The following is a 27,433-nucleotide window of genomic DNA, read 5'->3' on the forward strand; positions in this document are numbered from 1 at the left end:
TCAAAAATCAATTTTCAAGCAACATCTCTATCCTTAGATCCGATTCGGGTGGTGAATATTTATTAAATGAGTTTCAAAATTATTTAGAAACAAATGAAATTTGTCATCAAAGATCATGTCGTAGAAGTCCCCAACAAAATAGATTAGCCGAAAGGAAACATAGACACATCTTGGAAACCATTAGGACACTACTTATTTCTAAAGAAATTTCAAAAAGTTTTTGGGTTGAAGTCACTCTAACATCAACTTATTTAATAAATAGAATGACCTCATCATCTTTGCAAAATATATCTCTCTATGAAAAATTATTTGAAAGAACACCCAACTTCAATAAATTAAGAATTTTTAGTTGTAAGTGCTTTGTGTTTTTTCATAAAAGAGATAAATTGTCTCCCAAAGCTATTAAATGTGTATTCTTAGGTTATGGAGAAAACAAAAAAGGATATAGATGTTTTGATCCCAAAAACAACAAACTATATGATTCTAAAGATGTAACCTTTTTAGAAAATGAAAATGGTTTTGAGAAGACCAAAGACAATAATGAAGTTGAATATACCTTTTTATTTGATCTTTTACCATAAGAAGAGTTAATCTCCTATGATAATTCTTTGAATGACGAAGGGGATATTCCCCTAAATATCAATGATAATGAAAATATTGAAGAAACAATACATATAAGTGATGTTATTGTTAATAGACCTATGCAAACTTATACCCTGAGTGATCAAAGAAATCCTATAAATGCTTTAGAAAAATATTCTCAAGGTTCAAACGTAGAGGAAACCTCTCTTAAGAGATTCAATCATATTTTCAATCCACCATATAGACATTAGCAACAAAATATAGGTCATAACTAATTGCATTACATTCATTTCATGAACCATCCCATTATAATGAAGCAAAAAATCTTCCCCAATGGTTTGAAGTTATGAATTTAGAACTTAGTGCTATTGAAAAGGCTAAAACTTACGAGATAACTTCGTTACCCATAGGAAAGAAATCTATAGGATGTAGATGGGTTTTCAAAGTTAAGACCAAGAGTGATGGGTCTTTAGAACGTTACAAAGCTAGACTAGTGGCTAAAAGATATTCTTAATAATATGGTATTGACTACGAAGAAACATTTGCCCCCGATGCCAGAATGACTAGTGTTAGGACCCTCATAGTTGTTGCATCTATTAAATAATGGCCTATTTATCAATTAGATGTAAAAAATGTGTTTTTAAATAGTGAATTAAGTGAATAAGTTTACATAGATCCTTCGCCGGGGGTTTTCATTGGAAAAGAAAAAATTCTTAAACTTAAAAAAGCCTTATATGGTCTAAAACAAGCCTCAAAAGCTTGGCATGATAAATTTAGTAATGTAATGACTCATCTGGATTTTCATTCGTGTTATACTGACACAACTCTTTTTGTGAAAAGTACAAGTTCTATGGTGGTTATTCTTCTACTTTATTTAGATGATATGATGATCACTGAAAGCGATAAACAAGGAATCAATGACATTAAGAAAATTTTAAAAGAAATTTTTGATATGTCTGTTTAGGATTCTTAAGATACTTCTTAGGTATTGAAGTTGATTCCTCTCCCAGAGGGTACATTCTTTTTCAAATAAAACTTTCTGTTGACATTCTGGTATTTCAGATGATAAGAAGATAGAAACCCCTGAAGTCATTAATGTCAAATTGAGACTGGAAGATGGGACTCTACTCGAAGATCCTACTCCTTACCGCCAACTTGTTGGATCTCTTACATACTTGTCCATCACTCGGACAGAGATAGATCACGCAGTTCATTCAGTGAGTCAGTTTAAACATGCTCCTACCACTATGCACATGAGTATTGTCTTAAGAATTATCAGATACATCAAGAATACCATAACCAAGGGGGGTTTTCTTTCTCCATCCTCTTCATTTGATTTTTTTGCCTATACTGATGCTGACTAGGGTGAAAATCCCAATGATAGAGTCTCAACTATAGGTTTCTGTGTGTTTTTAGGTGACTCGATGATCTCATGGAGCTACAAGAAGCAGCACAAAGTATCGTTATCCTCAAATGGAGTCGAATATCATGCAATGGCCACTACGACCATGAAGTTTGTGTGGCTTCAAAGTCTTCTCAGTGATATGGGCATAGTCATCTCCACACCTTCGAAGATATGTTGTGATAACAAAAGTACAATTTACATCGCAAGCAACCATACCTTCCACGAGCGTACTACGCATATTGAGATGGACTGTCACTATGTACATGATGAATATCTGAGAGGAACTACTACATTGCCATATGTCACATCAGAGTACCAGTTGGCAAACTTTTTCACCAAAGCTTTTCCTGCTCCTCGTTTTATTTTTCTTCTTAACAAACTTTTGGTCATCTCCCCGTAAAGTTTAAGGGGGTGTTAATATATATATATATATATATATACCCGATAGGGGTATTTTAGTCTTTTTACATAGTTGTTTCTAGAAACAACTGTTTTAATTAGGTTAGATTCTTTTTTTTATTTTTTTATTTTTTTCCTTTTCTTAATAGCATTGGGGGTCCCAGCATAGAGTCGTTGGGACATTAATGGCCTCTCACTCACCCTCTTTAACCCTCTTTTGTGTTCTCCCCTTGTATTCTAAGGTATTCCAAAGCTCTCTTTAATAAGAATTTCATTTCTTTACTTGCTTGTGTAGCCTTTTAAGGCTTTGGTATTGTCCCATTGTGGACTTATTACTTATATTTCTCTTGTCGTGCTTGTCCGTTATTGGACTTTGCGAATGCTTTTGCATTCTTGGGTTTATATTTCTGCAAAATTCATTACAAACACTTGTCTATTTACAATGTTAACAGTTGCAAATAAAGCAAAGACAAACTCCAATATTTTGGATATATATTCTCACTAATCAACCATAAGTCTAATGCCTGGAAAGGTGTAACAAGGACCAATTAGCATTGACTAGGCAAGCTTTTAGTTGAACCCTAAAGACAGGTGTGCCACTATGCACTGAAAAATGCTATTTGAGATCAAGTTTTCCACACGAAACAGATTGTGCAATTCATATAAAATATCTAAATTTACCAAATTCAAGATTTTCAACATCTTTCATGGACAAGGTTTATTTATAAAGTAGGAAAATCATCTTAACTGTTGCAATGAAGTTTATTATTCATCAATTTCAAACAGAGAGGTGCGCTATAGGTTCTCTTATTTTTCTATGTCAGATAAGGTAAGAGGAGATATGGTTGAAGAAAAACAGTTGAATATTATCAATCTCAAGTTGAATACTTTGTTGTATAAACACAAATTCAAATTCAATAAGATTTCTTAGATGACCCTCACCATAGCATGTTGACTAATAAGAATAACAGAATAAATAATGCTGAATGCACAATGTTACATTGAAGATCCTAATCAGGTAAAATCCTACTCAAGATAAGATGTGTGGATATTTTGTGAATGGGTTCACCACCTGAAAAAAGAAACATGAGCAAATTGATGACTTACTAAAACAGAACAAACAGTTCTAAACATGTTCATAGATGTAGAGAAAAAACTAACTACATAACAATTGCATACCGTTGTCCAAACTGCTATCTTGGATGCAACAAAATTTTGGGGCATGTTCAATGTGAACTGTGAGGCAATCGATTCTCCAAACATGGTGTAACCCATGAAAGCAACTACAGAATATAAAACTGTACAAATTGCAAAGCTGCAAGTACAAGTTAAATGTTTCAATTTCACATAAGAATGAAGATAGAATATCCAATAACAGAGAACAAGAACCAGATAAAAGCTAAAAAATATAAATGAAATTGAGAGGTTGAAGCAATAAAAATATGACACCTTGTCAGAAGAAAAGCTGGGTACTGACTGGGTTTCTTCATTGAAGAGTAAATATTTGGGAAGACAGCATGCCCAGAATAGCAGTATCCATAAAGTCCAATTACAACAGGGAAGTTAGTGAGGCTCAGAGCGGTTCCTTTATATTGAAAACCAACTTGATTAACCAAACCAACCCAAAACAAGCAAAGGGCAACCAATATTGATGCAATAACTCCCCCAGCTGAAACAAAACATCAAAGACCTCGTTTAGCAAAATGAACTAAAAGTCATGCTAACAACAAACTTGAATGTTTTTGAGAAATAACTTCCATTGCATGTAGCATCTACATCTATTTTTAGTTTCATTCAGTTGCATAGAAACCAGACTTGCAGTGAATATATCACTTAAATTCTTTGGAATGCAGGACTTAGCCAACGTTATACCAAAATCAGTAGAGGAACAATTTTTGACCTGCTGCACCCATAAAGCTATAGAGATGATTCTGCTTCATGACAAGCAGGTAATCAATATGGGCCAAGCAGGTTTGCCCTTAAAAACTCAGACTGGCTAGGGTGTGTATTTCAAGCCAAAGTGATTCAGGGATTTGCCAAAGAGAACTGACAGCATATCTGGTCGCATATAGTGCTCACCTTTTTCAGACTCTAACAACCAAATTGAAAATGTGTTTTCCTAGAAAAAGTTAGTAGGCATATGTAAGCAACCAAATTGAGATTCACTGATCTCTTAACTCATCTTCTACATGCGCACAGCCAATCACAGCATTTCAAGCAGGTCCTACCTTCTGTTTCTGTGGGGCCCGTGGAATGCTGTCTGTGCACACATTCCCATAACACCCACCGATTTAGTTTCTATGCAACCACCCTACTTTTCGAATATGGGCAAGAGTTAGGCCTAATTTGGAAATTCATCCCATGAATAATTGCATGCATCCATTTTGGATGATCATTCGATAGAATACTGGTTTATATACTTGATCAGGAAAATAAAAAGAGGAAAAAGGGAACATGTCAAGACTTCCTATAAACACAATGCGCTCACTCCAAAGGCACAAGTTGGTTCAATCCAATGGCCTGCCTAGGTTTGGTTGGGCCACAGTCATGGAAAAACTGGCCTCCAGCAATGGAATCCTAGTCCAAGTCTTTCTACAACAACTCAACACCAACAAATAGGCATGGACTACAAACCTGAGATGTAGCTAAGAAAGCTCAGATCTCGAAGCCAGACAGTGGGGAGGACGGCAAGGCAGGTCATGGCAGCGAACAGGTGGTGGCAGTCAAGCTCAAAACCACCTAGACTCAAATGTGCATTTGGGAAGAGCGAACTTAAGTTATCACTCTCAAGAATTATGAATTCCACACAACAAGCCTGCCAGCAACAAACCAATGCAACCAGCATTAAAAAGCAGCAACAAAGTGACAGTGAATAGTCACTAAAAATGTCAAGCAAAACTAGGTGGCTCCATCATATTGGGCATGAACGAAGGCCGTTCCTATGTGATTCAATTGAAAGCTATGTTACATGGACACTTCACTTAAGTTGAAGTATCGATATCAGACACTTCCTGACACCGACAGGTCGTTTTCAAAATTAAAAGTGACCAAAAATTTGGACACGCGTGTCAAGTGTCCGACACCTTAAATTGTGTTTAGACCATAGTCACAAATATCGGTATCGGCTATTTCTCGTGATATTATCGGTTTGGTGATAAATCTCAGGAAAATCTCGGGACTTAAAAAATAAAAAAAATAACAAAAATAAGAAAATTTCATGTTTAGACAAAAAAGTATATAAATAATAAAAGAAATAAGTCAAATATGTAAAAGAAAGAAGAAAAACATATTTAAAATGTAAAAAACAAAAAATAAAAGTAAAACTAATTGATAATATCACGACAGTATCGTGATATTGGCACGATAATATCACAATATATAAATTACTGATATTTTAAAAATATCACAATATTTTACCATTAATATCGTTTTTCCATCATATTGCGATAAAAATGAGATATTTTTAAAATATCACTGATATCTATGACTATGGTTTGGAGACGCCGTGTCCAAGGAGTGTCTATACGAGTGTCCAGTTTTTTGCATAAAGGACAAGGGTGTCCAGTTTTATAGACACTTATGTTGACTATTCTAGGGTGTGGAAGATACTTGGGAAGTATCCATCATGCGTTGACACTCCCATTAGTCTTGATGATTTGGTTTTGACATTTTGTACTTGCAATCTTACATGTACATAAAACTGTAAATTATCAAGGATCATATTACAAATGGGAAAGGAATGTACATTTTATATTTTATGGCTTTGTTTGCATAACTCTCTCTCTCTCTCTCTCTCTCTCTCTCTCTCTCTCTCTCTCTCTCAGTGTCCAAGTAAATAGATTGAAAGCATAGAGGGAAGCGCATAATTGCATATATGCCTCAAAGAGTCAGACTACTCATCTTGGACCAGATTGAAATCAGGTAGAACACACAAATGACCGGTCTTGATGCTAGGAGTTCTCCTACAAATGTAACTCGACTGATCCAGGTTTAGGTCCCAGCATGACAGATAAGGTCAGGCATGATCCATTGACAGAGGTAATTGGCATTCTGTCCTTGCAATCACCTTATTTCAATGTTCCAGCCAAAACTTAACTAAGACAAAGATGTAAGGGGTCACTTCAAAATACAATAACCATTCCTTTTAGAAGACAATGCAGAGATTGGCAGATTGCTTAACTGTCACGACATGACACATACAGGGATTCAATATGGACACATACACAAATTTTTTTTAACTAGAATATAAGGACAGATTTTTTAATATTTAATTTATAAAAACATATTTTTGATATTTTAATATATAATACAGTTTCTATTCAACATATTATTAAAAATATTATGGCATGCCCACTTGTTGTGCCACTCCCCTAGACATGGACCATGTATAATGTGTCCCTGTGACATGGTTCCTAAAGAGTCTCATATTCACCCGATCCACTTCCAATAAAACCAAAGAATTTTACCTTTTCTTCTTCTTCCTTTTATTTTTATATTTTTTCCCTTTTCTTCATCTCTTTCTAGGTGATATGTGTGAACTAGGAAACACCTCCACCATAAGAACTTGGAATCTGTATCATGGTGAAGGTAAGATAACGTTGTGATTCTTGCATTACCTTTGGCTACAATCATTTCCTTCTTTTTTTTAGAAAAAATTAACCATGTATTAAGCATCAAATGAAACCTATGTTATATGGACACTTCACCTAAGCTAAAGTGTTGGTGTCGGACACTTCCTGACATTGACATGCTCTTTTTAAAATTAGAAGTATCCAAAAATTTGGACATGCGTGTCAGGTGTTCGACCCCTTAAATTGTGTTTGGACACGTGTACAAGGAGTGTCCAGTTTCTTGCATAAAGGACAGTGGTGTCCAGCTTTATAAACAAAGAAATGTCGACTGTTCTAAGGTGTGGAAGATACTTGAGAAGTATCCATTATGCGTTGACACTCCCATTAGTCTGGATTTTTTTTTTTGAGTTTTTATACTTACTATCTTACGATTCTTACATGTTCATAAAACTGTAAATTATCAAAGACCAAATTACAAATGGAAAAGGAATGCGAATTTATATTTTGAGGCTTTGTTTGCATAATTCTCTCTCTCTCTCCTATATATATATATATATATATATATATATTATGTCCAAGTATCTATTTTTTTAAGACCCACCATGTCTGACACCAACACCCGTGTCAGTATCCAAGTAACATAGAATGAAACCTAACCAAGCTCATTAACTGCACTTGCTTCTACCAAACGTTTGGGTTTTTGGTCATGGAGGTCCAACATTTTTACCTTATCATAGAACTTGGCATTCTCCAACTGTTAAAAATTTTGCAAGACAAAAGATGATCCTATTGAAGAACATATTTTTTCAATGTTAAACTGCATCTGAATGCACCCTATGCATCATGGTGCTTTTCACCCCCAAAGCACCTGTGCCACATTTGCACCTGCACCCGCACACATGTGACATAGATCCAAAATAGTCCAAGTTTATAAAAACTTATATTGTATAATTGCAAATGCATTATATAAATACATATATATGTGTGTATATGAATAAATCATATATATATATAATTGCACCCAAGTTTTTTTAAATTGCCATGCCATACTCTTTGCACCAGCACCTGCACCTATGTGACACAGAATGCACCATGAATGCACTTTGGATTGAAAATCCAAGGATCAATCTTAATATTCTCATACTACTGGCCCGATGGGGCAAGAATCATTGGTTTTTCATTGGATCTCAAATATCTATCCCCTGCTCAAATTTCTCCTATCCACCCAGAGAACCATCCTCAGATTTATGGTTTGAGGCATTTGAATGCAGCCTTGCAGCCTCAGAGCTTGAATTGTGTTACAAGCTACCAAAGCAGACACGGAAAATGCCCATTCATGGGCCAAGAGTTCACAATGTCCTAGGGTGTGAGAGGAAGGACTCAATGAGGAGTCTACTGCATAAAAATTGGTAGATGAAGAAAATGTGCAGCCACATATTCAAATGGCTTGTAGGAGCTAGCCAACCAATCTTGATGACCGGTCGCCTCAAGCCTTCAGAGGTCAGTTTGAATGGTAGGGCTCTATGAAGGGCCTTCAACAATGGTAAGTGAGTTCTAACCAAATTATAGCACAAGTCAAGGCCGAAATGGGTTTCAGATGCCAACAAAACCAGACCCCATGAGGTATTCCCAAAGCACTTGCTTCGGAGCTACAGACTTTGCTCGTACGCAAAGAAAAAAACAATTCAGGCTTTGTGAGTGCTTTCTTGAAGTTGTTTAGTTTGCTTTTCTCGATCCGCTACCGAGCTTTGCCTTCCGCTTTACAAGGCTTTCTTTATAGGATGATCGAACCTTGGAGTTCTTTTTGCCAAGAATTTCACCCTCTTGACTTCGCTACGCTCAGCAGCTCGCCAATAGTTCCAATTTCTTTTAGTATTTGAAACCCACTTGGACAAGGAGACGAAGTTGAAGTATTTATGACCTCAGCTTGGATCCAATTCTGGTCCAGCACACACATACAAATACACACATGCACACAAATATGTGTGTGTGTCTATCTATACACAAACAAATAATAAAGGAGAAGGCCTAATCCCTCAAGGTGAGACTGGGTCAACCCACTTCAACCAGACCTGACAAAACGGATTTAGATCTGATCCATGTCTGGCCTGTCTACAACTCTTGGTCAAGACAATAATTTGATATTTAGATATTTATGGTGAATTTGGTTCATACAATTGAAAAGAGTCCATGGAACTATGATATTGAGACACGGCACTTTGGGTGCCGTACCCGTGTTACTGGTAACTGGACATGGCATTTGTTGTGTCCTACATTATATTATATTATATTTTCAATATATAATATATATTTCCAATATAATTTAGATATATAATATATATTTTTCAGTATATATTTAGCCGTGTCCCCATACCCACATTTTTTAGAATTGCTGTATCGTACCCTCCATACCGGCACCTGTACCCAGGTGACAGCCATGGAATCAAATCAAAAAGTTGTTTCAATCCTCAGTATCACAGTTTCAAGAAAAAGAGTAAAGTGCATTCTAGGGTCTATGAATGCTCTTTCCTTGGTTTTTCATGGTTTAATGATTCCACATTTCCAGGTAATTCAGAAAACAAAATTTTCAATGTGACAGAATTCCATGAACCAGACACAGTGTTAGGTGTTGAATAATATGAAGGGTGAAGTTATACTTACGTACAATTCTGCATACAAGATTATCTGTATACAAAAAGAAGACACATTAGCTTATGAGATCAATTATAAAATGCATGAAAGAAAACTTTGCAATAAATAAATGAAAGAAAATGTGCATAGTGTCCATATGGTACTTTACTAACATTGGAAAAACCATGCAACAGTTACTGCAGTGGAAAGAAAAAAAAAAGTGAAATCCCAACTACAAGGGAATGCACTAGATGTGGGAGGCAATCAAGTCTGTGATGGGCCCCTTACTCTCCAACATGTTGATCAATGAGTGTCACCACTACTGCATGTACCACATTCCATATCATCAGGTGGCATGCAAGATAAACAACTATTGGTCCTGAGTTAGAAGCTAAGATGGCCAAGGATAGGTCCAATGTTCTGAAATGGATATTGGTGGGTTCTTTGGAGAGTTGCAATTAAACATGCAAAATTGATTTAAGTGCTAAGAATATGTTCTAGTTGTAATATCGTGTGTTTTTATATTATGCTAGACTTAGAAATTCTGAAAAAATTGGCTAAGTGTTGTAGAAACATCGGTAAAACACTCGATGTTAGGTTATGATATTTGAGTTTGGGCTTAACCCAGGTCTCATCGGAAAAACCTAAACGAGCCAATTAAAAGGTGATAAAAACTTTTATTTTCAACCTTATCAAATGAAATTCAGGTTAAACTCAGGCGAAATTCGAGTTAAATTCAGACGATATTCGGGGGCGAAATTCGAATTATATATTGATAGATGTGCCTTGAAATTCTGAGTCCAACAATATTTTATTTTTCTGAATTCGGACTATGGTTGGCCCGAAAATCACATTTTTTCAAAAAAGGCCCTCCTCAATGAGATCAGGTCTGGGTTGGATCGGACTGGATCCGATCCGTATGATCAAAGTTAATATGGATCTAGACTCAGTCCAAGACCCATATTAATTAGGATCTTATCCAGTTCAAGATCCATATGGATTTTGGATATGGATTTGGATCTTGGATCTAGATTCAAATCTAAAATCCAGATCCAACGAAATTAAAGCTTTAAATTCAATATACAGGTTTAAATTAAAAAAATTTAAAGTTAAGAAGACTCCCAGAGGGATAAGACACCCTCTGGAACTTTTTGAATATTCCTTATTTAATAAATAATTAATTAAATATTAAATAATAATTAATTTCAAAAATCTGTTTTGATATGGCAATTACCTATTAAAAAGGAATTCTAGAGGGGGCGTCACCCTCTAGAAGAACCCAAAAGGATAATTAAATAATAATAATAATAAATATAGAAGATAATAAAAAAAGAGATAGAAGTGGTTTAGGAAAGATAGAGAGTTCTCTATCCTCAGCCCCAAAACTAGACTCTAGAGGGGCGTCACCCTTTAGAGGAGCCAACCTCTATAAAAAGTTCAACAAAAAAATTGTGAGCAAGAAAGAGGAAAAGAGAGAAAGAAAGAAAGAAAGAGAGAGAGAGATTGGCGTGGAGAGGAGCAACTGCAGCTCCATCAACGTCTCCTTCTTCTACTTTCTTCGAAGTTTAACCCACAACAAGGAAAAATGTATAGGTTTCTCTTTTGATTCGGATGGAGAAAAAGAGCCTAAATCAGATTTAGGTGATATTTTTGGAAGGAAACCATGAATCTGATTTGGTTTCCCATGTCCAACCTATGAAAAAAATCGATATATGCATGGCTGGCAATGTGTATTTCGGATTTAAATTTTTGTTAATGGCAAGAGCATGTTTTATCTATAATCAATGCACACATATGTGTATATATATAAGATGTTGTCCATGTGAATCACAGCCACAGTTTGGGCTAGATTCGACCCAAACCGGGTCTGTCGCAGCATTATATATATATATATATATATATATATATATATATATATATATATATAAAGTGGGGCTTTTAATGGGCCCAGCCGACCTGCAATCGGCTGGACAGAATTGTGATCTATTAATCCCAGCCGACCTGCGGTCAGCTGGGCAGACTCATAAGCTGTTAAGACCCAACCGACCTGCAGTCGGTTGGGCAGATTTACAATCTATCAAGCCCAGCCGAACGCAGGTCGACTGGGCAGATTAAAAAAAAGGGAAAAGGTGGGCTTCTGTTAAGCCCATGCATTAGTAAGCCCAGCCGGCTTGCATCGGCTGGGCAGTTTTCAAAAAAAAAAAAAGAGAATAAATATGTTTAATGTCCAGATTTACATATTGATGTGTATGCATGTTAAATGTCCAGATTTACATGTTAATGTGTATGCATATTAATGTCCAGATTTACAGGTTAATGTGTATGCATGTTAATATGTATGTATGTTAATGTCCACATTTACATATGAAAAAAGTTCATGTTTATGTCCAGATTGACTGTAATACCCATGAATTTTACCAAATAAATAAATTTAAAATTTATGTCCTTAAGCTGGTACAAAGATATTTTATTGTTTTAATCGTTTATTTGTACTTGGATTTTGGATATCCTATTTGGATCTTCAACGTTGGATTATTAGTATCCTGTTCGGATCTCTGATATTGGATCCTCGATATCAGGATCAAATTTGATATTGGATCCAGGATGAATGAAGCGGATCAACGAAGTTTAAATCAGATTCTTAATAAGAAAATTTCTATATCAGATCTATAACACTTTAATTGAAATTCGTAATAGCCTATGCGACGTTCGGATCCACAATATTACATTTGGATCCTGGACATCGGAGATTTAAATATGACAATGACCCAATTAGAATTTTTATGTTTGGATCCATAATAGTGGTCTAGATCCATGTATGGTAATTTGGATCCATAGTGTGAAGAAAATTTTGGATCCTTAGATCCGTATTTCTTAAGAGGGTTTTATGATTTCAATGGATCTTGGAACCATAATAAGTGGTTGAGACCCATGATAATGTATTTGGGTCCAAAGAAATCTAGTTAGGGTTTATAACCTTAAATTTTTGTTAATTATTTGAATTTATACATAATTTTCTGAGTTTTGGGCTGGAATCCATGTTTCGGATCCAGGATCCATATCAATTAGGGTCCATATATATATAATATCATATACATATATTAGAAAAAGGAATAATAATAATAATAGCAATATAATAATAAACATATATTAAATATATATATAAATAATTTTAATGTATGGATCCATAGTTGGATCCAACATGCGGATCCACACCGCAAGAGAACCGTGAATCCACCTCGTTGCTGGATCTCGGGTCTCGGACCCGGGCCGCGCCCCATGAAATGAAACAAAGGAAACCCGATACGGGCTGCCCGATAAAACAGGTGTTAGGGTTCTGAATGAACGAACCCTAACACAACAGAAAAAAAAAACGTAAAAAGGGGGGGTGCATAGCCGCCGGAGGTGAGGGTAACAACTCTCCCTTTTCAGGCAACCTTCTACAAAGGCCCTCCCATACCTCTCTTCCTCCCTCTCTCTCTCTCGACCTCACATTCTCGCTCTCCCTCTCGACCTCTTGCTCGGCAGCAGAGTCACCAAAGTCGGCGAACCACCCTCTCGCGGTAGCAACATCCTCCAGAACGTCGTAGGTTTTACTGTGATTACGTATATTTACTAAGTTTCAAGCATCCTTTGGATTTGCTGTGACTCCCAACTCGAAAAAAATTGGGGTTTTTGGGTTGCCATGAAACCCTAATCAAAAAGGAAAGGGGATTTGGGGTTTAAGCTACCAAAAATCCATACACGATTTTCTATTGTCCCAGTTTATCTCTGCACACTCATACACGATTGTTGCATAAGATCATGTTTAACTATCATCCAGGTTGGATTCATCTTAATATGTTCGAGTGACTAGCAAGGATTTGGGTTTTTGGGTTGCTCAATGTTGGTTCAGGCCCATTTCTTTTATTCAACTGTCATCTGTATAGGATGTTGTGTAATCAATGGGTAGTACTTGCTGTAAAAGTCTAATTAGTGTTTCTTTTAATTCGATACAAGAGGCCTTTGTTCAATCAGTTATGTGAGTAACTTAATTCAAGTATATGCGTGTAAGAGTGTGGCTTCATAAAATGTTAATTTTCCAGTATTGCTAACTTCTGAAAGTATTAGTTTTAGCTCTAGTGTTATGTGACCTTAATAGGTGGATTGACTTTCGATTTTCCTTTTTCGGGTTCTGAAAATCTTGCTTTATCAAGGGATATCAAACATTGAACTGTTACTAATTATTCCCTGCTAAAAACCATGATTTGTATGTTTTTGAGAATATGTGTTGTGATTGGAAATAAAACAATGCTTTGTAAGTTCGTTAACTAATTTATAATCGATGATGTATGCACTTAATCAGAACTGTGGGGCTGAGACAGAAAGACAATTATTTTTGTTTCTTGAGAAACTGTCCATCCGGTGTATATAGGTGGGTCACTCAGAAAATTGTTGACATGTGAATACCCACATCGTACGGGTATCCTGCTGCTTTGATATGCAGTTTTTATGCATATGAATGCCAACAACATATTCTTATACTGCAGTTTTGATAGGTATTTTTTACCGCCTTCATGTGAATACTAACTGTATGAGTGTATTATGCATAAAGATTAGTATATTTATTTTCTGCAGCTTAAGTATATTCTGATTTAATTCCCCGATTTAAAAAAAAAAATCGATACTCAAGTTATGCCATGTTCAGAGTATGATTCCATGGCCACACTACCACATGTTCTGAAATGTTAATATTCAGATCATAGTGTATGAAAAGAAGTTTTTTTTTGGTTTTGGCATATGTCAGTGTATAAGCATGTACAGGACATACATATACTAATTCCATGTTAATAAATACATGTTGATAACTCTAATTGTTAGAGTTCTGAATAATTGGTGGTACATGTTAGCATGCTCGTATGCTCTGCATTTTTTTCGTAAACTTTATATGCAATTGGTTCTGAAATATCGATTATGCCTGTGATGTTTTACCGGTTAAGCTGCATAATTCTGATGCTGACATACCTATTAAGTTGTATATGTGCTGAAATTTGATTGAACCTCCTTACATGGTGTAAATTTTGTTTATATGTTGAAAGTGTATCGATAATATTAGGAATTTTGTCATAAATGTATTGAAAATGAATTCTGTGGTTGTCGATTTCTATAACTGGAAACGTCTATACCTAGTAGGTTCTAATTCTGTTTTGCTCTAGCTACAAACAATTAATCATTCAAGAAAGACGTTGCTCATATGAACTCTTGTTGTTTGTCTTTGAAAATCCGTGAAATGTCATAAAATGAGTTATATCGGGTATGACTTTCTGAAATAGTCAACGACCAATATGGTATGAAATTAATAATGCTCAAATGTCTATTAAGCTGTTTATTCTCGGATATATAGTCAATGCATGTTAAGCTGCATATGCTCTAATGTTCAAATGCATGTTAAGCTGCATAATTTTGAATTGTCAAATGCTAATGTGCTGGAGAAAAGTGTATAGATTGTTGCAATCCTGGATCTCTGAGCCGCACTGTGTGCTCTCTAAATGAACAAATTGAAACTTCACTTGTCTTGGTGAGAGTTGATAGTTCACGACACACACCAAATGTCTAATACCGATAACGTTTGTATGCATCACACATGAACATGGTGTTAAAATGTATCTCTCTTTATGTAAATATTTACATATATATAAAGAGAGATACATATACATATATACATCATGTATATATGTATATATATCTATCTTTATATATATATGTAAATATATATGTTTTCTTTTTTTCTTGTAAAACCCTCAAGGGTATTTTAGTCATTTCTCTTCCTTTTGCGCATATTCATAATTATGAATATGTTGTAATTCTTTTTGTATTTTTACATTTCTTCCTTTTCTTTTTTCTTTTTTCTTTTTTCTTTTTTCTTTTTTCTTTTTTCTTTTCACTTTTTTGTCTTTATTTTTTGTTGACTCAAAGTCAACTTGGAGGGCTCAACACTAGCTGTTGAGCCTCTCCAACGGTTAGAATTCTAACCGTTGGAGGGGCTCCAACAGCTAGTAGAGCCCCTCCAAGGCTCCTTTTCCTCTTATAAATAGGGGAGTTCCCCCTTTGTAAAATGCACTTCTTGGAGCTTTTGTTCTCCATTCTTCTCAATAAAATTCTTTATATTTTGTATCCCTTTGTGCATTTGAGTTTCTTTATTGTACCTTTGTGTACATTTGTTCTAAGTGTTCTTGTGCATTTGTGCACATTGGTGGTGTTGTGCTTATCGCACACTTTATCTCATTTTTGAGATATTTTCACATGGTATCAGAGCTAGGCTTAAAGGAAAAGAAGATCGTGCTTTTTTTCTCTCTTCGTTGAAGTACCTCGTAAAGCGTGTCATTAAGTTATGGTGGTTAGAGTGAAGACTCGGCTCTTTATTCTATATTTTAGAAGCTTCCTACATCAAGAAGGGACTCATTTTGCATTGTGGTACGCATTTTATTTCTCTTTGTATCCTCTCTAATGGGCGAAAAGGATTCTCACTTCTCTCTTGGCTTCAAATTGAATGGAACGAATTATCATGTATGGGCCGGGAATATGGAGGCCCATATAAAAGGAAAGGGTCTTTGGGGATATGTTCAAGGAACTATTCCCGAACCCGAACCAAAAATTACTACCCTTGAGAGAGGGGAGATCAAGGTTCTTGAGGGAGAAGAAAGAGAAAAGGCTTTTGAAGATTACAATAAGAAGCATGAAGAGTGGGAAATGAAAAATTACAAAATACTCTCATGGTTCTTCTCTTTGGTTGAGACCAAAATTAATACCAACATTCTAAAGTTCAAAAAGGCATATCAAGTATGGGAATATCTTGAAAGAATGTATACTTCAAGAGATTTGTCTCATAAATACTATCTCCAAAAGAAGGCTTTAACCCTTCAACAAGGAGAAATGTCCGTTAGAGAGTATTTCGCCGAGTTATCCACTATTTGGGATGAACTTGCCCTCCAAGAACCTAAATGGAGTGGTGAGGCTATTGAATTAAGCGCCAAACAATTAGAAGAGGATCATTTCTTTAACTTTTTAAATGGGCTTACACCCGAGTTTGAACAAACTAAATCCTCTCTCTTATCTTCTTTTTCTTCCTCTCCTTTGGAAGATGTGCTTACCAAATTAAGTGGAGAAGAAACTAGATTGGGAATGAATAAAACCAATCTAAGTGTGTTGGTCGTTCCCTCTAAAGATGAGGATGAGGGTGCTTATGCCGTCTCAAGACCGGGGAATAATGTTAAAACCTATAAACCCCCTCATTTTAACAAAAATCAAGGAGGAAGAGAAAATGGTGAGCATTATGGAAAAAGAGATTATAGTAAGATCATATGCCATTTTTGCAAAGAACCGGGTCATATTAAACCGGTATGCCCTAAATGGAAGAAGATGGTGGCTATGTCTACTACTTTCCAATCAACCAAGGAGGAAGGTCCTTCTACTTCCAATCATGCTACTTTGTCTCTCAATCAAATCATGGAAGCTCTTCAACCACTCTTCAAGGGATCCGTTTCCGGAGCTGTCATGACCACCTTCTCTCCTCCCGATAAGACTCTTTGGCTCTTAGACTCGGGTGCATCCTTTCATATGACTCCAAATGTTTTTTCACTTTCTAAATACTCAAAAAATTTGTCACCCTCTTTTGTCTCCACCGCGGATGGGGCTTCTCTTGAAATAAAAGGAATTGGTGATTTTGAAAGACAAGGTTTTCTATTCCAAAAGTTAGATTTATACCAAAACTAAATTTAAATTTGTTTTCCGTCTCTCAACTATCGGATCATGGGTGTAATATCAAATTCTCATCAAATAAATGTCGGATACAGGATCGCCGGTCCGGGAAGTTGATTGGGGAAGGCTCTAGGAAGGGAAATCTTTATCTCATGGAATTTCTTCAAATTCCAAAAACCTCTTTTTGTAATGTTGTCCAACATAAGGATATAAATGTTTGGCATAAACGCCTTGGGCATCCAAATATTGTCAAGCTTTCGTATTTACATTTTACTAAAACCTTATGTAAAGACAATTTCAATTGTAATGATTGTATTCTTGGTAAAATGAGAAGCTTACCTTTTGGACAAAGAACTATGTTTTCAACTAAGCCTTTCGAAATTGTGCATTCGAATGTTTGGGGACCGGCACCCATTGTGTCTAAGGGAGGTTTTTCGTATTATGTTATTTATGTGGATGATTTCTCAAGGTATAGTTGGATATACTTCCTCAAACATAAACATGAGGTTTTCTCTACTTTTAAGGTTTTTCACATGTTAATACAAAATCAATTCAATAGTAAATTACAAATTCTTAGAACCGATTCCAGGGGAGAATATCTCTCAAATGATTTCAAAAGTTATATTGAAAATAATGGGATTGTTCATCAAAGGTCTTGTCCCAAAACTCCTCAACAAAATGGGTTGGCCGAACGAAAACATAGACACATAATTGAAACTACAAGAACTTTGCTAATTTTTCAAAAAATTCCAAAAAGATTTTGGGCCGAAGCGGCTCTTGCATCGGTTTATCTCATCAACCGACTTCCATCCAAAAACTTGAATCAAATATCTCCATATGAAATCTTGTATAAAAAAGAACCCGATTACAATAGGTTAAGAATTTTTTGTTGTAAATGTTTTGTTCTCACCGATAAGAATGATAAATTATCTCCCAAAGCTATTCCTTGTGCGTTTTTAGGATATTCGGAAACCCAAAAAGGTTTTAGGTGTTATGATATTAAGAATGATAAACTATATGTTTCAAGAAATGTAACCTTTTTAGAAAACATAAGTGGTTTTGAAGAACACAAAACTCATGAAGATAATGCCGATTATTCTTTTTTGTTTGAACTATTATCTAGAAATGAAGATTTTTTTAGCGATGAATTAAATGAGAATGAGGATATAAGTGAAAGTATTCCCCAAACCATTCATGATGAAGAAGAAATGATAAATGAACCAATTACCTATACACATAGAGATAAAAGCACTTTTAAAAGTGCAATAGAGAAATATAGTGACCTTAGTGAATCTTCCAACCAAGGTTGTTAAATGCGATGAGGCGAAGCGAGGCGTTGAGCCTGCGCTTCGCCTCTGAGGCGTACGCCTCTCACAACTGGAATGGAAGTGAAGCGGTGGGAGGGGAGGCAGTAAGAGAAGGACCACCGCCCAGCTGGTACGGAAGCGAGGGATATGCCGGTCGTCCGGTGGTCGGAGAAGACTGAGCAGCAGCTGCAGCACAGCAACTCCGGTGGTCGGTGGTCACAACTGGTCGGAGGTTGATGAGGGGCGCATCACAGCAACGCCTCAGTACCTTGAGCGTGCGCCTCGCCTCTGAGGCGTACGCTTCAGGTACTGAGGCGTACGCCTCTCACAACACTGCTTCCAACAACTCTCAAAGAACTGAAAGATCTAGGAAAAATCCTTCTAGATTTATATCCTATGAGTCTTTTTCTCCAAAGCATAGGGCATGTCTTAGTGCCATTCACTCATATCAAGAACCTAGAAATTTTAAAGAAGCTAAGGAAATGATAGAATGGAGGGATGCCATGGACAATGAACTTAGAACCCTCAACAAAGCCAAAACGTGGGTTTTTCAATGTCTTCCAGAAGGAAAGAAAACAATAGGATGTAGATGGGTTTTTAAAGTCAAAACCAAGAGTGATGGCACTCTCGAAAGATATAAAGCTCGTCTTGTCGCAAAAGGATATAGTCAAGAATACGGCATCGATTACGAAGAAACCTTTGCTCCTGTTGCACGAATGGTGACTGTAAGGTGTTTGATCACCATTGCATCTATTAAAAAATATAATATTTACCAAATGAATGTTAAAAATGCATTTCTAAATGGGGACCTTAATGAAGAAGTCTACATGGATGCTCCTCCTGGTATGAACGTACCAAAGGGGAAAGTCCTTCGTTTGCAAAAAGCGCTTTATGGTTTAAAACAAGCCCCTAAGGCTTGGTATGATCGATTTAATGGTGTGATGGTTCAAAATGGTTTTTCCTCATGCTACACTGACACTACTCTGTTCGTCAAAAAGTCTGATGCAGGAATTGTGATTTTACTGTTGTATGTTGATGATATGTTGATAACATGTAGTGACATAAAGGGCATCAGAAACATTAAAACCACTTTAAAAGAAAGGTTTGAAATGTCAGACCTGGGGTATCTGACTTACTTTCTTGGTATCGAGGTAGCCTATTCTCATAGAGGCTATTTTTTGTCTCAAACTAAACTTGTCTGTGAGATTCTTGACAGATCAGGTATTACTGATGATAAAATCTATGAGACCCCTGAAATTGTGGGATCAAAAATGAAGATCGATGATGGGAAACCTTTGGAGGATCCTACCCCCTACCGGCAACTTATGGGATCTCTAATGTATCTTAGCATCACAAGGTCGGACATCTCTCATGTCGTGCATACTGCAAGCCAATTTCAGCATGCTCCTACATCCGTTCATATGAGTGTCGTTCTCTGAGTTGTCAGATACATAAAAGGAACTTTAAACAAGGGAGTTTTTATTTCCTCATCTTCTGAGTTAAATTTAATTGCATATACTGACTCTGATTGGGGAGGTGACCCAAATAATCGTCACTCCACTACAGGCTTTTGCATTTTTTTAGGTGAATCCCTGATCTCATGGAGATGTAAGAAACAACAGAAGGTGTCTCTATCATCCACCGAAGCAGAATATCGAGCCATGGCATCTACAACTATGGAGATTGTTTGGATTCATCAGTTGCTGCAAGACATGGGGATTCTAATTCAAGAACCCACAAAGTTGTGTTGTGATAATAAGAGTGCAATCTATATTGCTAAGAATCACATGTTTCATGAGCGAACAAAGCATATTGAGATGGACTGCCATTATGTCCGAGAGGCATATCTACAAAAAATCATCGATCTTCCTTATGTAACTTCATAATATCAGTTGGCAGATTTCTTCACCAAGGCGCTTTGCTCTCCAAGATTCAAATTTCTCCTTAGCAAACTTTCGGTCATTGTGCCCTAAGTTTGAGGGAGGGTGTTAAAATGTATCTCTCTTTATGTAAATATTTACATATATATATATAAAGAGAGATACATATACATATATACATCATGTATATATGTATATGTATCTATCTTTATATATATGTAAATATATATGTTTCCTTTTTTTCTTGTAAAACCCGCAAGGGTATTTTAGTCATTTCTCTTCCTTTTGCGCATATTCATAATTATGAATATGTTATAATTCTTTTTGTATTTTTACTTTTCTTCCTTTTCTTTTTTCTTTTCACTTTTTTGTCTTTATTTTTTGTTGACTCAAAGTCAACTTGGAGGGCTTAACACTAGCTGTTGAGCCTCTCCAACGGTTAGAATTCTAACCGTTGGAGGGGCTCCAACAGCTAGTGGAGCCCCTCCAAGGCTCCTTTTCCTCTTATAAATAGGGGAGTTCCCCCTTTGTAAAATGCACTTCTTGGAGCTTTTGTTCTCCATTCTTCTCAATAAAATTCTTTATATTTTTTATCCCTTTGTGCATTTGAGTTTCTTTATTGTACCTTTGTGTACATTTGTTCTAAGTGTTCTTGTGCATTTGTGCACATTGGTGGTGTTGTGCTTATCGCACACTTTATCTCATTTTTGAGATATTTTCACACATGGTTGCATCCATTTCCATGGGTAAGATGTGAATCATCCATAGAACACTTGTAGAACAATCTTGACATGTGCATCATTCTAGTAATGGCAAATGTTGGTTAAATTTTAATGGCAACATAGAAATGACAAAATGGCAGTTGTACATGTTTTTGTGACATTCTGTTAACGCAATTGATAAATGTAGATGCATGCTTAAATCCAGTGTTTTCATTCGATACATTTTTCAAAGTAGAGACCCTGCTCGGGTTCTGTTTATACTTTCTGATTTTCACTTAAATAACCGAGGTTAATGAATCACAAATCCTCAATTCGGTTATAACACTCTTGAGATTATATGGCGTGATCCCTAAGTGAATTAATTGGGTCTGCATAACTAAAGGGATACCCGATGCGGGTACTTGGGGTGTTAAACTTGTATGAAATATCAATGACACTGGTAAGAAACTTAAATTAAATTTTTTGGGGCCTGACTGGTTTAAAGGTACCGGGGCATCCGTGCTTGACTGGTTTAAAGGCACCAGAGCACTCTGAGTGAGTCTGTACAATCAAATAGAGAAAAAATTAGATTGTATACCTTTGTAAGAAAATAAAGGTTGGAGATCTACTACTATGGTAGTAGGAAATTAATTTTGGAGAAATGTCTCTGTACTTTAGAAAATTTAAATAAATGAAAAAATCAACCCACTCAGTTTTTTAGCTTACCTTGGAGAAGGTAGGTGGTACAAAACTTCGGGGACATGTTTTTATTGCTTCGAGCGACAATGGCTCATTGGTCCCCAGTTCTCGGAGTTAGGGGAGTCAAACTACCAAATGTGTCCTAGGTGGTAGCTCCATGTTCTTCTGCAGAAGTTAGGGATGCATCCTGTTTTGGTTTTTGGGCCTTTGGGAGGTTCTCTCAGTCACTAACCGTTCTCTTAGTATTTACAGTTTCAGTTAGAATGTTCGGGTTAATAAAACACAAATGAATAATGAACCTCCGAATGTTCTCTTCTGAAATGGTTGCCTTAGCCCGCGTGTACCCACAGAATAATTAAAGAAAAACACTGATAAAAAACACCTTGTGTACATCAGTTGAGCAGGGAGTTGGCAGGTTTGTTAAATTAGCATAAAATAAATTCAGTATATCTGTAAGTTTGATTTGAGCCTGCTATTGTTCACATATGTTAGTTAGATTCTTAGAATTTTTTGATGTAGTACTTCAGTTCATGTTATTTACATTACGTTTTCATCTGTCATAAGTTAACTTAGCATGAAATAAATGTAATGAAAAGAGGCGGAAGCTCCAATGGAGTAAAAAGCACTCTTTAAGAGTGACCTTAAGAGCCAAGAACACAAACACTAAAAGTGCACACACAAAACTCTCAAAAGTAGAAAATGACTTAAAGTCATAAGTTGGATTGATTGAAGAAAGGGAGAGAAGGGTGAAAACCCAATGCTTACAAGAGGAGAATACCTCCTCTATTTATAGAGGAGGGAGGCTCAAAGAAGGGACCACAAGGGGCTCCCTTGTAGTCGTTGGGAGCCCCAACGGTCAGAAATCTGACCGTTGGGGCCCCAACGACTACAAGTGTGGGGCCCTTGTGGTCTTACAAAAGGGGAAAAAAAAAAGAAAAAAAGTAAAAAGAAAAAGAGAAAAAGTAAAAAAGAAAAAATACATTGTGGTTTTACAAGAATACCCCTATCGTGTATTTCACTAAAAAGGAAACTGTATATATATACATATATATATATATATACTTATATATATATGAATGTATATATATATATAAGTATATGTATATATATATACATATTTTAACATGCCCCCTCAAACTTTACGGGGAGAAGACCAAAAGTTTGCTAAGAAGAAACATAAATCGTGGAGTTGGGAGCGCCTTGGTGAAGAAGTCAGCTAGTTGATACTCTGAAGTAACATATGGTAATGAGATAGTCCCTCTGAGATATTCGTCTCGAACATAATGGCAATCCATTTCGATATGCTTGGTTCGCTCATGAAAGGTGTGATTGCTGGCAATGTATATCGCACTTTTGTTATCACAGCAGAGCTTGGTGGGAGTGGAAATATGGACGCCCATGTCACTAAGGAGACTCCTGAGCCATACGATTTCCATAGTTGTCATTGCCATGGCCCGATATTTAGCTTCAGTGGATGACAGTGAAACCTTCTGTTGCTTCTTGCATCTCCACGAAATGAGGGATTCACCTAAAAAAATACAAAGACCCGTTATTGAGATACGATCATTGGGATTTCCTCCCCAGTCAGCATCAGCAAAAGCAGTTAAGTCAAGAGATGAGGAAGAGGATAAGAAGAGTCCCTTGGATATAGTATTTTTGATATATCGCACAATTCTCATTACGGCCACCATATGTGTGAAAATCTCTATAAAAAAGGATTTTGTGTATAAACACAATACTAGAAACACAAAATGTGCACAAAGGCATAAAAGGAGAACTCTCACAAGTGCACAAAGGCACGTATACAAATGCACAAAGGCATAAAAGGAGAACTCTCACAAGTGCACAAAGGCACGGATACAAATGCACAAACGTAAAAAAATATCAACTTCAATATGTTGGGTCCCAAAAGAGGGCTTTACAAAAGTGTAAGTTACAAGGGGGTAACACCCCATATTTATAATACAAGGGAGAGAGGGAATGAGGGAGTGTTGGGCTCCCAACGGCTCTAAATAGAGCTGTTGGGAGTCCAACAACTCTCTCTACTTTATGCTTTTTGACTTTGGTCAAAAAAGCATAAAGCCAAATAAGTCCAAAAACTAAACTAAAAAAGAAAAAGAAACCTAACCTAGTTAAATAAACTAACCTAATCCTAACTAAACTTAAAAGTAAACTAAAACTATGAGATTACATATTGAATTATGTTACATTATTTAACACCCCCCCTCAAACTTAGGGTGACATAACCGAAAGTTTGCCAAGAAGGAAGTTAAATCTTGGAGAGCACAACGCTTTGGTGAAGAAGTCTGCTAGTTGGTATTCTGATGTAACATATGGAAGGTCTATAGTTCTTCTTAAGTATTCTTCATGAACATAGTGGCAGTCCATCTCAATGTGCTTCGTGCGCTCATGAAATGTGTGATTTTTGGCAATATAAATTGCACTTTTATTATCACAACATAGTTTTGTGGGCCCTTGAACTTGAATATTCATATCTTCCAGCAAGTTGCGAATTCAAACAATCTCCATGGTAGTAGATGTCATGGCTCTATATTCGGCTTCTGTGGATGAAAGTGAGACCTTATGTTGTTTCTTGCATCTCCAAGAAATTAAAGATTCCCCTAAAAAAATACAAAAACCAGTGGTGGAGTGACTGTTATTTGGGTCACCTCCCCAATCAGAGTCAGTATAAGCAATTAAATTCAATTCAGAAGAAGAAGATAGAAATACCCCATTGTTTACTGTACCCTTTATGTATTTGATGATGCGGAGAATGGCACTCATATGAACTGAAGTAGGTGCATGTTGAAACTGACTAGCAACATGTACAACATGAGAAATATCAGGCCTCGTAATGCTGAGATACGTTAAAGATCCAACCAGTTGCCGGTAAGGTGTGGGATCTTTTAGGAGAATCCCATCATCAATCTTCATCTTTGAACCTACTATTTCAGGAGTTTCACAGACCTTGTCATCTGTGATTCCTGATCTGTCAAGAATGTCACAAGCAAGTTTAGTTTGAGACAAAAAATAGCCTCTGTGAGAATAGGCAACCTCAATTCCCAAAAAATATGTCAGAAATCATAAGTCTGACATTTCAAATCTTAAAGTCAGGATAGATTTAATGCTCTTGATTCCTTTGACATCATCACCTGTTATTAACATATCATCAACATATAACAATAATATAACAATCCCTGCATCAGATTTCTTAACAAACAATGCAGTGTCAGTATAGCATGAAGTAAAACCATTTTCAGTCATTACATTGTTAAACCTATCGTGCCAAGCCTTGGGAGCTTGTTTCAAGCCATAAAGAGCTTTACGAAGACGAAGAACTTTATTTTTAGGAATTTTCATACCAGATGAAGCATCCATGTAGACTTCTTCATTAAGATCACCATTTAGAAAGGCATTTTTGACATCCATTTGGTAAATATTCCATTTTCTAATGGAAGCAATGGTGATGAGACATCTAACAGTAACCATACGAGCTACTGGAGCAAATGTCTCTTCATAGTAAATCATGTATTCTTGACTATACCCTTTAGCTACAAGACGAGCTTTATACCTCTCAAGAGATCCATCACTCTTTGTTTTGACTTTGAACACCCATCGGCATCCTATAGTTTTCTTTCCACTGGGAAGCGTTTGAAATTCCCAAGTGTTGGTTTTCCTAAGCGCTTTGAGTTCATTCTCCATGGCTTCTCTCCATTCAATACATCGTTTGGCATCTTCAAAATTTTTTGGTTCAAAATATGAGTGAATGGCACTTAAGCAAGCCCGATATTTAGGAGAGAAAGAATCAAAAGATACAAATCTAGAGGGAGTTCTTCTAGTTCTCTCGGTTCTTCTAGGGTTTGAATCATGTGAGGGGATAGATTCGCTAGGTTCACTATATTGCTCAATAGCACTTCTAAAGGGGAGTCTATCTCTATGAGTATAGGTGATAGGGTCTCTAGTTATATTTCCTTCTTGAGAGGTAGTAGGGTTAGAGTTATTGTTGATTTCAACCACTTCATTGTCACTGTTATATGTTGATTCATCATCACTAGAGATATCATCATCTTTAGATAAAAGATCAAAGAGAAAGGAATAGTCAGCAATTTCTAAATGAGATTCATTCTTTTCAAAACCACTATCATTTTCTAAAAATGTTACATTCCTTGAGACATATAACTTATCATTTTTAGTATCATAACATCGAAACCCTTTTTGGGTTTCGGAGTAGCCAAGAAAAGCACAAGGAATGGCTTTAGGTGAGAGTTTATCATTCTTATCTGTAAGGACAAAGCACTTACAACCAAAAACTCCCAATCTATTATAATCGGGTTCTTTTTCATATAGAGTTTCGAAATGAGAGATTTTATCTAAATTTTTGGATGGAAGACGATTAATAAGATAAACTGAAGCAAGAGCCGCTTCGGCCCAAAATTTTTTTGGAATACTTTGGGAAATAAGAAGGGTTCTAGTGGTTTCAATGATATGCTTATGCTTCCTTTCGGCTAACCCATTTTGTTGTGGGGTCTTAGGACACGATCTTTGATGGACAATACCATAGTCTTCAAGATATTTCTTAAATTCATTGGAAAGATATTCGCCTCCAGAATCGGTCCTAAAAATCTTTAAATTACTATTAAATTGATTCTTAATTATCATATGATATGATTTAAAACATGAAAACACTTCGTGCTTATGTTTAAGGAAATATATCCAACAATATCGAGAAAAATCATCTACAAAAATCACATAATAGGCAAAGCCTCCCTTGGATATGACGGGTGCTGGTCCCCAAACATCCGAATGAACAATTTCAAAAGGTTTTGTGGTAAACATAGATCTTTGTTCAAAAGGCATACTTCTCATTTTTCCAAAAATACAATCATTATAAGAGAAAGTATTTTTACAAAGATTTTTAATAAAATGTAAATAGGATAACTTGGTGATGTTGGGATGACCAAGTCTTTTGTGCCAAACATTTATGTCTTTATGTTGGGCCACATTACAAAAAGGGGTTTTAGGGATTTGGAGAGAATCCACATAGTACAAGTCTCCCTTCCTAGAGCCTTCCCCAATCAACTTCCCGGACCGGTGATCCTGTATTAAACACTTATTAGATGAAAATTGAATGTCACATCCAAGGTCCGAGAGTTGAGAGACAGAAAGTAAGTTCAAATTCAATTTAGGTATAAATCTAATTTTGGGAATAAAAAAATTTTGAGTTTCAAAGTTTCCAATCCCCTTAATTTCAAGAGAAGTGTCATCCGCAGTTGAAACAAAAGATGGTGATAAACTTTTAGAATATTCAGAAAGAGAAGAGATGTTTGGAGACATATGAAAAGATGCACCCAAATCTAAAAGCCAAGAAGTTTTACCTAGAGGAGAAGGAGTGGATACGGCGGCACCGGAAATAGCTCCCTTAAGAAGAGGTTGAAGAGCTTCCATAATTTGATTTAGAGAGAGAGCTCCACTTGTAGATTCCTCTTTTTGTGATTGAGATGTGGTTGCCATTTCAAGTAGT

At 36.1% G+C, this 27,433-nt stretch overlaps 1 protein-coding gene across 1 annotated transcript in view; it reads right to left on the bottom strand.

Moving 5' to 3' along the window:
• Positions 1-27,433, bottom strand: part of LOC149819009 (amino acid transporter AVT1C-like) — a 110,198-nt gene that overhangs the window by 54,894 nt on the left and 27,871 nt on the right. Inside the window, exons 6-10 of the mRNA XM_089984574.1 lie at positions 9,619-9,642; positions 5,021-5,201; positions 3,836-4,055; positions 3,566-3,701; positions 3,439-3,458 (exon numbers count right to left, since the gene is read on the bottom strand). Coding sequence (XP_089840700.1) covers positions 3,439-3,458; positions 3,566-3,701; positions 3,836-4,055; positions 5,021-5,201; positions 9,619-9,642 — 581 coding nt within the window. The remainder of the gene's footprint in view (positions 1-3,438; positions 3,459-3,565; positions 3,702-3,835; positions 4,056-5,020; positions 5,202-9,618; positions 9,643-27,433) is intronic.

Source organism: Nuphar pumila, chromosome 13 (assembly GCF_984573655.1).
Source record: "Nuphar pumila chromosome 13, dmNupPumi1.hap1.1, whole genome shotgun sequence".
NCBI classification, from domain to species: domain Eukaryota; kingdom Viridiplantae; phylum Streptophyta; class Magnoliopsida; order Nymphaeales; family Nymphaeaceae; genus Nuphar; species Nuphar pumila.